Source organism: Nicotiana tomentosiformis, chromosome 9, assembly GCF_000390325.3.
Source record: "Nicotiana tomentosiformis chromosome 9, ASM39032v3, whole genome shotgun sequence".
NCBI classification, from domain to species: domain Eukaryota; kingdom Viridiplantae; phylum Streptophyta; class Magnoliopsida; order Solanales; family Solanaceae; genus Nicotiana; species Nicotiana tomentosiformis.
In genome coordinates, this window is record NC_090820.1 from 97,011,160 (window position 1) to 97,027,170 (window position 16,011).

Sequence of the window (16,011 nt, forward strand, 5' to 3'; positions counted from 1 at the left end):
ACATAGCCTGTCAGTGATCTTCTTTTGTCAAGATCACCTACATAATCTGAGTCTACAAAACCAACCAAAGTGTTAGTATTTCTCCCAAACTCCAAACATGTGTTTGAAGTACCTCGTAAGTATCTGAAAATCCATTTCACAACATGTCAATGTGCTTTACCAAGGCAAGCCATTTACCGGCTTACTACGCTCACTGCTTGTGAAATGTCTAGACGTGTACAAACCATTCCATACATAATACTGCCGACTGCACTGGAATAAGGAACCTGTTTCACGTACCTCTCTTCTTCCTCTGACTGCGGGGACTGAGCAGCTGATACTAAACCTTCAATTTCAAATCCTTCGGGTTGATGCATGTATATTTGTTCCTAAAGTTCGCCATGTAAGAAAGTTGTCTTAACATCAAGTTATTCTAATTCTAAATCATACATGGCAACGAAGGCAAGCAAGATACGAATAGATCTATGATTAACAACATGTGAGAAAATATCATTAAAATCAACTCTGTGTACCTGACTATAGCCCTTTGCTACTAATCGTGCCTTATACCTCGCATCTTCAACCCCTGGAATGCCATCCTTTTTATTGAAGACCCATTTTGCAACCAGCAATTCTTTTTCCTAATGGCGGCTTCACAAGAGACCAAGTACCATTCTTGTGGAGAGACTCAATTTCTTCATTCATTGCAATCAGCCACTTGGTTGAGTCAGCACCAGAAACTGCTTCTGAATATTTTGATGGTTCTCCAATTTCTTCAGCTTCCTGTGCAACTGAAAAAGCAAATGCAATATAATCTCCAAACCTTAATGGTTATTTACCTTCTCTTTTTGGTCTATGTCTGGCTATAGAATACTCCTCTTCTTCTGGTTCAACTTCAGGAGTCTCAACTTCAGGAATTTTAGCTTTTGTCTCAACTTTAGGAGTTTCAACTGTATTTTGCTCCAAAGTTAATGAGCTTGGCTTAGAAGGAATGCCAATCTCAATCTCCACCTGGTTCTGTGTACTCTTTCCTTTATCTGTATTATAAGAACTAGAAGACTCTTTTCTAGAAAGTAACATAGAGGATTCATCAAAGGTTATATCTCTGCTAATTATAAATTTTGGGGTCATCGGATCAGGATACCATAGTCGGTATATTTTCACCCCATGCGTACCCAAGGAAAATGCACTTTTTAGCCCTTGGCTCTAATTTTTCATCATTTACATGCATGTATGCATGGCAACCAAATATCTTTAAATCAAAATAATTAGCAGGAGTACCTGACCACATTTCCTCTAGAGTCTTAAAGTTCAAAGGTGCAGAAGGAGCTCGGTTGACAATAAAACAAGCTGTAGAGATAGCTTCTTCCCAAAAGGCATTTGTCAACCCTGCATTTGAAATCATACAACGAGCCCTTTCCAAAAGAGTTCTATTCATCCTTTCTGCCACACCATTTTGCTGAGGTGTCATTCTCATAGTATGATGTCGAGCAATTCCTTCATTCTTGCAAAATTCGTTGAATTCATCATTACAAAATTCCAAGTCATTATCTGTTCTAAGCCGCTTAACCTGTTTTCCTATTTGCTTCTCAATCAAAACTTTCCATTGTTTGAAATTTAAGAAAACATCACTTTTATTTTTTAGGAAATAAACCCAAATTTTCCTTGAATAATCATCAATGAAAGTTAACATATACCTGGCACTACCTTTTGATGGGGTACGTGAAGGACCCCAAAGATATGAATGAATGTAATCCAAAGTACCTTTTGTTCTATGAATCACTGGAGATTCGAAGCTGACTCTTTTCTGCTTTCCGAACACACAATATTCACAGAACTCCATATTTTCGGTACTTTGGCCACATAAGAGACCTCGTTTGTTGAGGATGGAAAAACCTTTTTCACTCATATGCCCCAATCGCATATGCCACAATTTGGTGATGTCAGAATCTGATTTATCTGATATTGAAACTGCAGCAGCACCTGTAACAGTAGATCCCAAAAGATTATATAATGTACCAGATCTGCGTGCTTTCATGATCACAAGATCACCATGAGAAATTTTCAGAACTCCACCTTCACATGTGTACTTGCACCCAAGAGATTTTAGAGTGCCTAAAGAGATGAGATTTTTCTTCAAGTCAGGAACATGTCTAACATCGGTGAGAGTTCTCACCACATCATCGTGCATTTTGATTCGGATTGTACCTTTTTCAATTACTTTACACGCAACATTATTTCCCATCAAGGCAACTCCACCTCGAATAGATTCATATGTGGTAAATAAATCCTGACTGGGACACATATGATAAGAACAACCTGAATCTAAAATTCACTCATTGTTAGATTTGAAACTATTATTAGTTGCTAAAAAAATAGTTCCCTCAGTCTCATCAGCAGCTACACTTGCTTCGGCAGTGTCAGTATTTTTGTGCTCATTTTTCTTTTCTATATGCTTTTCTTTGTTTTTCAATTTAAAGCATTCAGAAATAATGTGACCTTTCTTATGACAATATTTGCACATGACATTTCTGTATCTTGATTTTGACCTTGATTTAGATAACTCACTACTTGAATCTTTCTTATTGGATCTACCTCTTATGAATAAGCCTTCCCCTTAGTTCCCACTAGTTTTTCCAGTAATATCTCTATCTATTTATTCTTTTGATTTTAAAATAGATTTGATATTTTATAAGAGATATTATCCTTTCCATAAAGCATAATATCTCTTATATGTTTAAACGATTGGGTTAAGGAAACAAACAATAACACAGTCTGATCCTCATCTTTGATTTCAGCATCGATGTTACTTAAATACATAAGAAGAGAATCAAAAGTATCAGGATGTGTAAGTATAGAGGTACCTTCAGCCATACGAAAAGTGTAGAGTTTTTGCTTTAGGCAAAGCCTGTTTTCTACTGTTCTTTTCATATATAGGTTTTTAAGCTTTTTTCATATGCCTTTGCATGAGCTTTCTGCTGCAACTACACGTAAAACCTCATTTGAAAGATTTAAAATAATACTTGCTTTAGCCTTTTTGTCTATGGAGGCAAACTCCACGTCCGTCATTTTATCCGGCATCTTCTCCTTTCCTTGCACTGCCAAATCTAAGCTATCCTGAATTAGGATAGCTTCCATCTTTAATTTCCACATTCTGAAGTTTGCACTTCGGTCAATTTCTTAACATAAGACTTTGTTAGAGTCATTTTGACTATTTAAACTAACCTGGTTAGATCTTGCTATGATACCAATTTGTTAGGATCGGGTTACTGGATAGTGCAAAATTTAGCCAAAAAATGTTATAATGACAATAACAAAGACAATGCAAGTTGATAATAACGGCAATTAAAGAAGATACAGAACACACAAATTTAACGTGGTTCGGTCAAGATGACCTACGTCCACAAGCGGAGAGGAGCAATTTTACTATACCAACAATAGTACAAAAGAAAGTACAAAATTAGAGTAAATACTCTAATTAGTCTCAAATACCCCAAGAGAATAACCTCACAAGATTACTCCAAAGAAAGGGTTCATACAAGTGTTTCCCAACACTCACTCTCTTACAAAATACTCTATAATGAAATAAAGGAGGAGAAAGAAAGACAAGAGTAAAAAGCTCTTGAATTGGTGTGTTTGCAAATGAGGAGAATTTCCTCTATTTATAGCAAGAAATCCTTGGCCTAATAGTGTATATTATGTCATGACAAATGTCATAATCCACAAATTTTATTATAATGGATATTATATCATGGCAAATATCATGAAAATTTGGCCATATTACAAACATATAGATGTTTACATATGCAGTTGTCGTTATAAGAAGATATGATGAATACTATCTATATAAGTGGCCTCAAATTCAGAACCACATTTTTCAGCGACTATGATCTGCTTGAACACAATATTACACATGCTTACAGTAGATTCAAGTGCTAGTAATTACCTCATTGATTCCGAATTTTGGGCAGAAGAAGCGCCTATAAAAATCAAAGCCAGAACCGTGTGGAGCAGGTCCTGTTATTATTATTCCTCTGCCAGAGATATTCTGTATTTGATCAAACTGAGGTTGGGCATTCGGCCACTGCCTCGCCTGACGGGAGTAAAATCTGCAAAAGCACCATGAATTATCTTCATTTCCTTATGAAGGGCTAATTTTTACTAACTTTATCTAGCGTTCTATTCTCCTGAGTTTGAAAGAAATATTTGTTTTTCAAAAGAATGAAGCAAAAGTTTTTCTTGACTGTCCTTCATGCTTGTAACTTTGTAAGAAAATTGCATGAGTTGCTTTTGCATGAATTTTTATCTTATGCACTTGTATAAATACAAAAGTGTTAGATCTAAGTTGATTTAAATGATGCAAAATAACCAATTACTCCTTATGTGCAGGAAAATTTCTGAGCAATAGAATGGAGGCAGAAATGAATCAAAATGAAAATGGAAAGAGGAGCGGAAAAATCAATCAAGGGAGATAGCAAAATCAATCAAAAAGTATATTATAGGAAGTATCTCAATCAAAGGAGGTCAAGGGAACGAAATCATCCACTGAAAATTCTTCCACATAAAGACGTCAATCGCAGCATTAATCAAAGGATTTGGCAACGGGAATATTCTCTCATTAGGGGAAAACATAAATCAGCCCACGAGTCAAGGCAAATAAACAGAAGAATTAGTCTTGGAAAAAATGAATTTACGATTCCTTCTGAGAACAACACCCTTGGGTTTGCAATCTCTTAAATAGACGTGCAAGACATGAAGGTCTCACGAAGTATAAATACCTACTGTACCAGCCTTGGAAAGATATACTTTGATCGAACCAATTTCAATCTCTTTATTCTACTTCAAACAAACACTGTAGTCTGTTTTAGATTTCTTGTGTAACAAAGAAGAGAAGAGAGAGAGAGAGAGAGAGAGAGAGAGAGAGAGAGAGAGAGAGAGAGAGAGAGAGAGAGGAAAGAACACAGGTGAGGCATTGTATCAATTATAGAGAGAAGAACAAAGTGACACAAGTTGTTGGTGTATAACAACATCAACCCATCTATACTAAGCCACTTTATACTTGAAATAGATCACCCTTGCAATCCAAGGGGACTGGGCGTAGGATTCACTCTGAATCCAAACCAGTATAAAACATTCTGTGTCATTTACTTTCTGCAATTTATTATCTATATTCTATTTTTGAAAAGCCCAGTCGACTAGAACGCAAATTAGTCGGCTACCTCAAAAAGGAAAATAAAAATTAGAATTCACCCCCTATTGCACTTTCAATTGGTATCAGAGTAGGTCTCACACTTTTTGCCTAATAACTTATGAGAAAAGATCATGGCAAATCAATTAACTGTTGGAGCACTCTTTCAAAAAGGAATGTCGCAAGTCAGGGCACCATATTTTAATGGACAACACTTTTCTCTCTGGAATGTGCGAATGAAACTTTCTGCAGAATCCTATGATGTGAAATTATGGAGCGTTATCAAAAGGAAAAACTATCCATTACCAGTAGCAGCTCAACCACCCACTGATCTTGAAGATATAGATGAATACATAGACGAGCAAATGACGGTCGTTCAGGTTAATGCGAAGGCACTAAACTTATTATATAATGCTATAAGTGGAGAAGAGTATGAGAAAATTTCAAGCTATGATACGGCCAAAGAAATATGGGACGAACTGGAAGTCACTTATGAAAGAACCAGCAAAGTAAAAGATACTCGGATAAACATATTGGTTCATGATTATGAACTCTTCTAGATGAAAGAAGGAGAATCCATTGAGGAAATATTCGCAAGATTCAGCAAAATCATTGGCGATCTAAAAGCCTTTGGTAAACCCTACTCAAGTGGTGATCAAGTTCGACAAATCCTAAGGAGTCTACCTACTACTTGACAAACGAAAGTAGTTGCACTCGAATCTCAAGATCTAAACAAACTTTCATATGATGAACTACGAAGAGATCTTATAGCATTCGAGAAAACCCATCTCAAGAAAACAAGTTAGGATGAAAGAATAAAACAGTTGCCTTCAAAACTACAACTGAAAGACCTAAAAATGATGTTGATGACGACCCAGAAGCTCTTGAAAAAGAAATTGCCATGGTATCAAGAAGCGTGGATGGATTGATGAGAAAGTATAGAAACACAAGAAGGGGAAGGATTCCATCTAGGTGAACCATGCAATACAATGAACAAGACAAGAAGGACGGGAAGTGTTATGAGTGTGGAAGGGATAGGCATGTTCAAGCTGAATGCCCAGATCTTAAAAGAAAAGTCTCTAAAGGGTTCAATAAAAACAAATTCTTCGTAAGCTGGAGTGATAAAGATAGTTCAGAACATGAAGATATAGCAAATCTGTGCTTCATGGCCATCTTGGAAAATGACATGAACAAATACTCTAGTTGTTGGACTGATGAAGATGCATCAGACAGTGAATGCAAAGAAGATACTGAAACTGTTTCATGGCACGAGGTGAAATAAGCGAGGTAAGATCCTATAACTGTGATAGATATAATGAATTGCAGGATATTCTTTACCTTATCCTAAAGGAGTCTCAAAAATTTTTGAATGAACTAAGGAGACTCAATAGGGACTCGGAACTTAAGCTTGAAGTCTATAAAATCGAAAGAGGTGTACTTCAAGATGAAGTTCAAGAATTGCAAATGCAACTTAATGGCATGCGTAAATCCACCAGTCACAATTCTAACAAGTTTAACCATGCGACTTATAAGTCAACTGGAAAAGGACTAGTTAGAATTGAGTCCACAAGTACTAACATAAGTGGTAGATCGAAAACTGGGTCAACCATTGTGTGTCATTACTGTAACAAAGTTGGACATAAATATTCCTTTTGTAGATTTCATAAATCTAATATTTCAGGATGGATTTGGAAACCCAAAAATAATCCTGATTCTAGTAAAACTAACCAATAAGGACCCAAGCAAGCTTCGGTACCTAAAAGAAGGTGATAATTCTATTTTGCAGGAATACCACAGAAAGAGCTGCAAAAGAAAATGGTATTTAAACAGTGCATGTTCCAATCACATGACGGGTGACAAAAATCCGTTCAAAGAAGTCACAAAAATAAATGGTGGAAATGCCAAATTTTGTGATGATTCAAAAGGAAAGATAGTTGGTACCGGTACAGTTCCATTAGACAAAAATTGTGATATCATAGAGGTACATCTTGTAGATGGACTCAACTACAATATTTTGAGCATAAGTCAGCTATGTGATTCGAGATACAAATTAAAATTCAAGAAAATAGGATGCACCATAGAAAATGAAATAGATGAAGCATTGAAATATTTTGATATTTTCTGCAAAATAATTGAAAGAGAAAAGGGGTATCTTATCACAACCATCCAAAGCGATCATGGAGGAGAATTTGAAAGAAGATCTTTTGAAGAATTCTGTAATGATCAAGGATATACCCATAACTTCTCAGTCCCAAGATCACCCTAACAGAGTGGGGTAGTTGAGCGCAAGAGTCAAATTCTACAAGATATGGCTAGAACAATAATATTAGAACATTCATTGCCAAATTATTTTGTGCAGAAGCAGTTAGTACAATATGTCATATTCCAACAGGTGTCTCATAAGACCTATTTTGAAGAAGACTCCATATGAATTATGGAAAGGTAAGAGGCCTAATATTGGCTACTTTCATCCGTACGGAAGTAAGTGTTTCATTCACAATAAAGGTAAGTATAACCTTGGAAAATTTGATCCAAGGAGTGATAAAGGTATTTTTCTTGGTTATTCAATTAATAGTTGATCATTTAGAGTTTACAACAAACATACTTTATCCGTAGAAGAATCAGTGCATGTTATATTTGACGAAGTTAACACTATGGCCGAGAAAGGAATCATTGCAGGTGATGAAGATACTAGCCAAGAAATATCACAGACGAACAAGCCACAAAAGTCGACGGATAATACAGTCATAGTCACAGAGTCGACTAGTGAACCTGTGAGCAATCCTGCTGAACCACAAAAAGAGTCAACTACTTCTGCAGTTGGAACCTGACCGAATGAATAAAGAAGCGAACCTGAATATCCTCAAAAGTTCATCATAGGGGATCCAAACAAAGGGATGAAAACCAGAGGGTCTCTAAAAAATAAAACAAATATTATACTCATCTTTCGAGTACAACCAAAGAAAGTATATGAATCCCTAAAGGACTCCAGCTGGATACAAGCTATGGAGGACAAACTTGATCAAATCGACAAAAATCAAGTTTGGGAATAAATACCTAAGCCATCAAATGCTACTGTAGTCGGAACAAAGTGGGTATTCTGAAACAAGCTAAATAAAGAAGAAAAGGTAGTGAGAAATAAAGCCAGACTAGTAGCTCAAGGCTACTCACAGTAGGAAGGAGTTGACTAGGATGAAACCTTTGCACCAGTAGCATGGTTAGAATCAATTCGTATATTGCTTGTCTATGCATCTTTTAAAAGTTTTAAACTATTTCAAATGGATGTTAAAAGTGCTTTTCTAAACAGTTTCATTGTTGAGGAGGTATATGTAAGTCACGACCCAAACCGATGGACTTTGACGAGTGCCCGAGTTATACCTACGGAACACCCCTAAGCATACGTCTAAGATATAAATATGAAATAAGTGTAGATCATGCATAACATCTGCCCCTAAACAGCTAAATCATGTGAATAACATACGTGAGTAGACATACTCAAAAGTCATTTATACATATACATAAAGAATACGGTAGGGCGAGTCGACAAGGCCATATACTATCCAACTATAGATGACTGTCTACAGACCTCTAATAGAGTGTAAAACTGTATAAAGGACGGGACTGGGCCCCATCATACCCTTATATGTATACAAAAGTATTGTACCAAAACCCAATAGCAGCTCCGGATCAATTGGAGCACACCAACTCTCGTTGAGCTAGGATCCTAAGGAGAGGGGCCGTCAACCTGTCTACCTGCACCTGCGGGCATGAAATGCAGGTCCCCAGAAAATAAGGGCGTCAGTACGAATAATGAATCGAGAATGTAAGGCAAAAAATAAATATATAAAAGACATGAAAGAAACATGGAGTAAAGAACTCAACTTGTAAGTCTGAATAGCTCTGTGAAATGAAAATATTTATAGTGTCATGCGTATGCATATAAATGTCATATCATGCATAGGTATATGCGTACATAATATCATCAAGCCCCTGAGAGCATCCCATCATATCATCTCAGCCTCTGTGGGAGAAATCATAAATGTATACCAGTTGATCAGGTGGTGGTGCGTATATAATGCCATAACCTTTCCCCCATACCCCATATACATAAATTATATGCGTATATAATGCCATCTGGTCATGGGTCAATATATATGTATAAATGAATGCAGTGCATAATGAAATAAGTCAATAAGGTCTCTTGAAATGTCATGAGACCCATGAACAGACGATATGATAGTAGGACATATGGGGAATCAAGAACATAGATAACCCTAGTACTTCTAGGAATATAATCATTCGTGAAAGTGGCGTGCTTGCTCGTTTTGTTGTATCATATAGATCATGCGAAAAGTAAAGAAGGGATAGCCTTAACATACTTGTATGATCTCTTCCTTATTACTCAACTAAGCTCAACACAACTTCTTACATCTACAATAAGTGAAATGATATTGTCGTTAACATATAATGGCGTACCATCGTATTTGGCTAGTCGTATGGCTTAAGGAAAATCGGGTAGAAACTCCCCTATTTCTAATACATCCCAAAGACCACTAAGGGTTGTCAATAGCCCAGCAACAACAACTATAATCAACACTAGCAACAACAATAATATAATCCAATATGAGTTTCTCCGATTATCTTAACAATCATATTAAGAGGAAAGCTCGTTTTTTCTCAGAATAAGATATAAATTGAATCCAACTCTTATTCCATAAATTAGTTTAAAACCTTTAGAACATCATACTTATATGTACTATATTATTTCTAGTTCTAAACATCTACAAAATGCCTTCCAAAACAGCCCCATATGTCTTGCACCTTAATGTTTATCGCCAATCACTTGTTTTTCATCTTTTCTTCTTCAATCAACTTAATTAACACCTAGAAAAACTTAACCACATCAGCCACAACATTATAAAACTATTTATCATAATTTCCAGCCATCATAAACCATATATTTAGCCAAAAACAGTCCAACCAAAAAGACAACCATATCCCATGTTCTTTCAAGTGCTATCTTATGGTTTTCACTCAAACAATACAACCAACACAAGATTAACCTTAGGCACAATCAAGAAGATGTTATACATACTTGGACAGCATCTACAACTTGAAACCTTATCTCAACTTAGCTCACAATAGCCCTCAATCACACCACAACATTATAGAGCCATTCTCTTGTAGTCTTTAAAAACTTTGATGATGATTTGAGTTGATTTCCCTTGAGTTTGGTTCTTGGGATCTTGGATATGTTGGGGAGGGTTTTGGAGATCTTTTGGACGAATTTTGGGTGATAAATGACCCGAAATGAGGCCGAATTTTCTATTCATCATATCTAGCCATATTATGAATTTAAACTCATTTAAATAATGATTAACAAGTTTCATATTCATTATGTTACCTTGGGATGCATAGGGTGTAACAATCTCCCCCCCCCCCTTAGAAACATCCGTGCTTGAATGTTAAACTCCCAGAAATCTATAGAAATTTTGGCAGAGTCTCTACTGTAATGGTACTACTACCAACCTGTCACACAGAAAACCCAACAATACAAAGCCATACAAGGCCAAAATCATCAATAAACCAATGGCCTCACACGGCCAATAACAATAACTAATATAAGAGTCAAGTATCATATACGTACCTAAAGGTTGTGATGTCTTAGTCCGATTCTCCTAAGGAAGCGGAAATAAGTGAGGATACCTAGTCTTCATTTCTTCTTCAGCTTCCCAAGTCATCTCTTCCATATTATTGTTTCTCCAAAGTACTTTAACCGAAGCTACATCCTTAGTTCTCAATCTTCGAACTTGTCTATCTAGTATAGCAATGGGAGCTTCCTCATATGATATATGCTCTGTAACCCAAACATCATCAACTGGAATGACTTTAGAGGGATCGCCAACACACTTATGGAGCATAGACACATGAAAGATTGTATATACAGACTCCAAGTTAGAAGGCAAGTCTAACTCATACACTACTTGGCCTACTCTACGTATAATCTTATAAGGTCCAATGTATCGATGGCTAAGATTTCCTTTCTTACCGAATCTCATATTGCCTTTCATCGGTGATACCTTTAGTAATACCCAGTCGTCTACCTAAAACTCTAAATCTCGTCGTCGATTATCTGCATAGGACTTCTGACGACTCTAAGCTGCTAATAGCCTTTCCCTTATAAGCTTAATCTTTTCAACTGCCTGTTGTACCATCTAGTCCTACTAACTTAGTTTCCCCAATCTCAAACCATCTGATAGGAGACCTACACCTCCGTCCGTAAAGAGCTTCGTATGGAGCCATCTGAATGTTGGTATGATAATTAATATTATATGCGAACTCAATAAGTGGAAGATGATCATTCCAGCTACCCCTGAAATTCATCACACTACCCCGTAGCATATCCTCCAGTGTCTGAATAGTTCGCTCAGCCTGATCATCTGTCTGGGGATGAAATGTTATACTAAGACTTACCTGAATCCCCAATCCTTTTTGGAAGGACCTCCAGAAATTAGCTATAAACTGAGCTCATATATCCAAGATAATAGATATAGGGACACCATGAAGTCGTATTATCTCCTTAATGTAAAGCCTTGCATAATCCTCTGTTGAATACCTAGTCCTGACATATAGAAAATGGGCTGATTTTGTAAGTCTATCAACAATAACCCATATAGAATCGAACTTACACTAGGTACAAGGTAAGACTATGATGAAATCCATATTAATCACTTCCCATTTCCAAGTCGGAATCTCTATATCCTGCAATAATCCACCGGGTTTCTGATGCTAATATTAACCTGCTGACAATTAGGGCACTGAGCAACAAACCCTGCTATATCCTTCTTCATTCCGTCCCACTAGTATATTCCCCTGATACCATGATACATCTTTGTCTCTCTTGGATGAATAGAATAACGAGAATAATGAGCTTCTTCCATAACCTGCTGGAGAAACCCTGCCACATTAGGAACACATAATCAACCTCGATATATGAGGACTCCATATCCTATAATATCAAATGGTGTCTTCTCCTTTTGAGGGGTTGTATCTTTGTACTGAGTAAGCACAGGATCTTCATACTAGTGTTCCTTCACTTCAGTTACTAGAGATGATGTTGTCGTGTCCTGAATAGTAACTCTGGTACCACCTGAAGCTAGTAATCGAACTCCAAGATTAGCTAGATGATGAATCTCACGAGCTATCTAACTCTTCTTGGGCTGTAAATATGATAGGCTACCCATAGATCTACGGCTGAGGGCGTCAGCTAATACATTCTCCTTCCCTGGATGATATAAAATATCAACATCATAGTATTTCAGTAGCTCCAACCATTGCCTCTGACATAAATTCAATTCCTTTTTCTTGAATATATACTGAAGACTCTTATGGTCCGTATAGATATCAACCTGAATGCCATACAAATAGTGCCTCCGCATATTTAGTGCATGAATCACTACGGCTAACTCTAAATCGTGGGTCGGGTAATTTTTCTCGTGGTTTATTAGTTGTCTAGAAGCGTAAGCGACAACCTTACCATGCTACATCAATATACAACCCAATCCAATTCTCGAAGCATCACAATAGATAGCATAACCATCGGTCCTTTTTGGAAGTGTCAGAACCAGTGCTGAAGTCAATTTGTCCTTCAATGCCTGGAAACTCCGCTCACAAGCATCAGTCCACCGAAACTTAGTTTCCTTCTAAGTCAACTTTGTCAATGGTGTTGAAAGAGAAGAAAAACCCTCTACAAATCTCCTATAATAACCTGCCAAACTCAGGAAGCTACGAACCTCCGTCGGTGTCGTGGGTCTAGGCCAAGTCTTCACTTCCTCAATCTTCTGTGAATCAACCCGGATACCCTCACCTGAAATAATATGACCAAGGAAGGCTATAGAATTCAACCAGAATTCATATTTAGAGAATTTTGCATACAACTTCCTTTCTTGTAGAACTATGAGTACAGTACGTAAATGATCTGCATGCTCAGCCTCTGAATGGGAGTAAACCAAAATATCATCTATAAATACAATCATGAACTGATCTAGAAAGGGTCTGAACACACGGTTCATCAAGTCCATGAATATTGTTGGGGCATTGGTCAACCCGAACGACATAACATAAAACTCAAAGTGCCCGTATCTAGTCCTGAATACTGTCTTCGGAATATCTTTCTCTTTAACACTTACCTGATGGTACCCAGACCTCAAGTCAATCTTCTAGAAACACCTAGCACCCTGCAACTGATCAAATAAATCATCAATTCTCAGGAGCGGGTAATTATTCTTGATCGTCGCCTTATTCAACTACATGTAATCAATACACATCTGCAAGGAACTATCTTTCTTTCTTACAAATAACAAAGGTGCTCCCCACGGTGATGTACTGGGTCTGATAAAGCCTTTTTCAAGCAAATCCCTCGGTTGTTCTTTCAAATCTCTCAGCTCTTCAAGTGCCATTCTATACGGAGGAATAGATATCGGCTGGGTATATAGTAATGTGTTAATAGCATACTCAATCTCCCGCTCTGGCGGAAAGCCTGGAAGCTCATCAGGGAAAACATCGGGAAACTCATTAACCACCGGGATAGACTGAAGGGTCGGTGACTCTGCTTTCACATCATGTACCTGAACTAAGTGATAAATATAACCCTTTCTGATCATCTTCCTTGCCTTGAGATAGGAAATAAACATACCTCTTGGCGATGCAGTATTACCTTTCCACTCCAAAATTGGCTCCCCTAGAAACTGGAACCAAACCATCTTTGATGTACAATAAACGTTAGCATAACAAGAAGCCAACCAATCCATACACATTATAACATCAAATTCCACCATATCTAACTCAATCAGGTCTGCTACTGTAGAATGACTATGAACTTCTACTATACAGTCTTTATATAGCCGTCTAGTTATCATTGGATCCCCAACAAGTGTAGACACCTCAAAATGTTCAATCAACTCAGGTTATATCCCAAACTTACTAGCAACCAATGGAGTCATGTACGATAAGGTGGAACCTGGATCAATTAATGCATATACATCATATGAGGAGACCGATAATATACCTGTAACAACATCAAGTGATGAATCCTAATCATGTCGACCGCTAATGCATACATACGGTTCTGAGGACCGCTCGAGCTAGATGTTCCACTTCTACCTCTACCACGAGCAGTTGGTGAATGTGAACCTTGTCCTGGGGGCGTACTGATGATGACGAACTGGCTACAGATCTTGCTGGCTGAACTATACTTGCACCACCTCTCGTCAGACAATCTCTCATAACGTGGCCTAGATAACCACAAGTATAACAAACACCCAACCCTACAAGGCACTGCCCGGCATGCTACTTACCACACTGAGCACATCGTGGCAAGGGTGGCTTCATCTGACTTGACTCACCCCTATACTGAGAAGTAGAGGCCCTGGAACTCTGGCTGGGCCATGAACATGTGGAACGATCAAATCTCCTATCGGGAAACTAAGGGGGTGCACTAGCTGATGGCTAGGCTGGATACCTTGGGTACTGCTATCGCGGACCACCTTGAAACTCACTAGAAGGACCTGGAGATCTCGCTCTCTTACTCTGGCCCTTATCATGCTCACGATCGGCCCTCTACTTCTGCTTACGCTCCTCTACACCTGAGCGTATGCCTGAATATGAGAAATATCTATGCCTGGCTAAAGTGAGACCGACATACAGTCATTAAGCAGGTGCGGCTCCAACCTCATCATGAACCGGTGAACCCGATCCTCCATCTTAGCTACAATAGTGGGAGCATACCTAGCCAAAGAATCAAACTGAAGGTTGTACTCCCGAACACTCATATTACCCTGCCGAAGGGTCAAGAACCTATCAACTCGGGCCCGTGTAAGCTCTGGTGGCAAATAATGACGAAGAAAAGCCTATGTAAACTCTTGTCATACTGCTGGAGTGGCATCCTCACCTCTGGACAACTCCCAAGACTCGTACCAATTAACTGCAACATACCTAAGTCTATAGGAAGCTAGCTCAACTGACTCGGTCGGAGTGGCCTTCATTACCCTCAAAGTTCTCTCCATCCTATCAATAAATACTAGAGGGTTCTCATTTGGATCTTCTTCAGTGAATACGGGAGGGTCCAAATTAATGAAATCGTGAACCCTCGAACTGATGGCCCTATCTGCATGACCAGTACCTACCTCCTGGCATCGAGCTTGTGCGGCCACTAATCGATTTAATAACTGAATCACATCTCTCATCTCCAGAACCTATGCATCTGGTTGAGGAACTGGGGGTAGTGGGGCTGCCGCTAGAGTTGGTGCCCCTCGGATCTCGTCCGGAGAGGGTAGGGTATGTGAAGTATGAGATGGAGTCTCACTATGTGACTCTCCCCGAGCACTGGTAACTCGTGGCGCTCGACTTATAGTCTCATCATCCACGGACTTGCCCTTCTGGGCGGTTGTAGCCTTCCTGGGCATCGCTGAAAACATAACATAATGTTAGGAAATGAATTCTTATATCGCACGATGTAAGATAAAAAGGGAGGGTAACATCCTATATGTCATACAGCCTCCTGTTTATAAGTGTGGTTCACAACAAACTCATAAACAAGACTATACTAGATAGGGTCTATAGACAACCCTAGGATGGAACAACTCTCATACAGGGTATGTGAAGTATGAGATGGAGTCTCACTATGTGACTCTCCCCGAGCCCTGGTAACTCGTGGCGCTCGACTTATAGTCTCATCATCCACGGACTTGCCCTTCTGGGCGGTTGTAGCCTTCCTGGGCATCGCTGAAAACATAACATAACGTTAGGAAATGAATTCTTATATCGCACGATGTAAGATAAGAAGG

The 16,011-nt window shown here is 38.3% G+C and overlaps 1 protein-coding gene across 1 annotated transcript; it reads left to right on the forward strand.

The window, feature by feature from the left end:
* The first annotated feature begins 5,301 nt into the window (after positions 1-5,301).
* LOC117280614 (uncharacterized) lies at positions 5,302-5,862 on the forward strand. The gene is made up of 2 exons (XM_033660331.2): positions 5,302-5,676; positions 5,728-5,862. Exons 1-2 carry the CDS (start codon positions 5,302-5,304, stop codon positions 5,860-5,862), a joined length of 510 nt encoding a protein of 169 aa, XP_033516222.2.
* The last annotated feature ends 10,149 nt before the right edge of the window (positions 5,863-16,011 follow it).

What these genes read in the sequence shown, in the direction of transcription:
- LOC117280614 (XM_033660331.2), top strand. Translation starts at nt 5,302, where the DNA reads ATGGCAAATCAATTAACTGTTGGAGCACTCTTTCAAAAAGGAATGTCG. An exon ending in CTTATGAAAGAACCAGCAAA is followed by an intron (nt 5,677 to 5,727) that starts GTAAAAGATACT and finishes GAACTCTTCTAG; the next exon opens with ATGAAAGAAGGAGAATCCAT.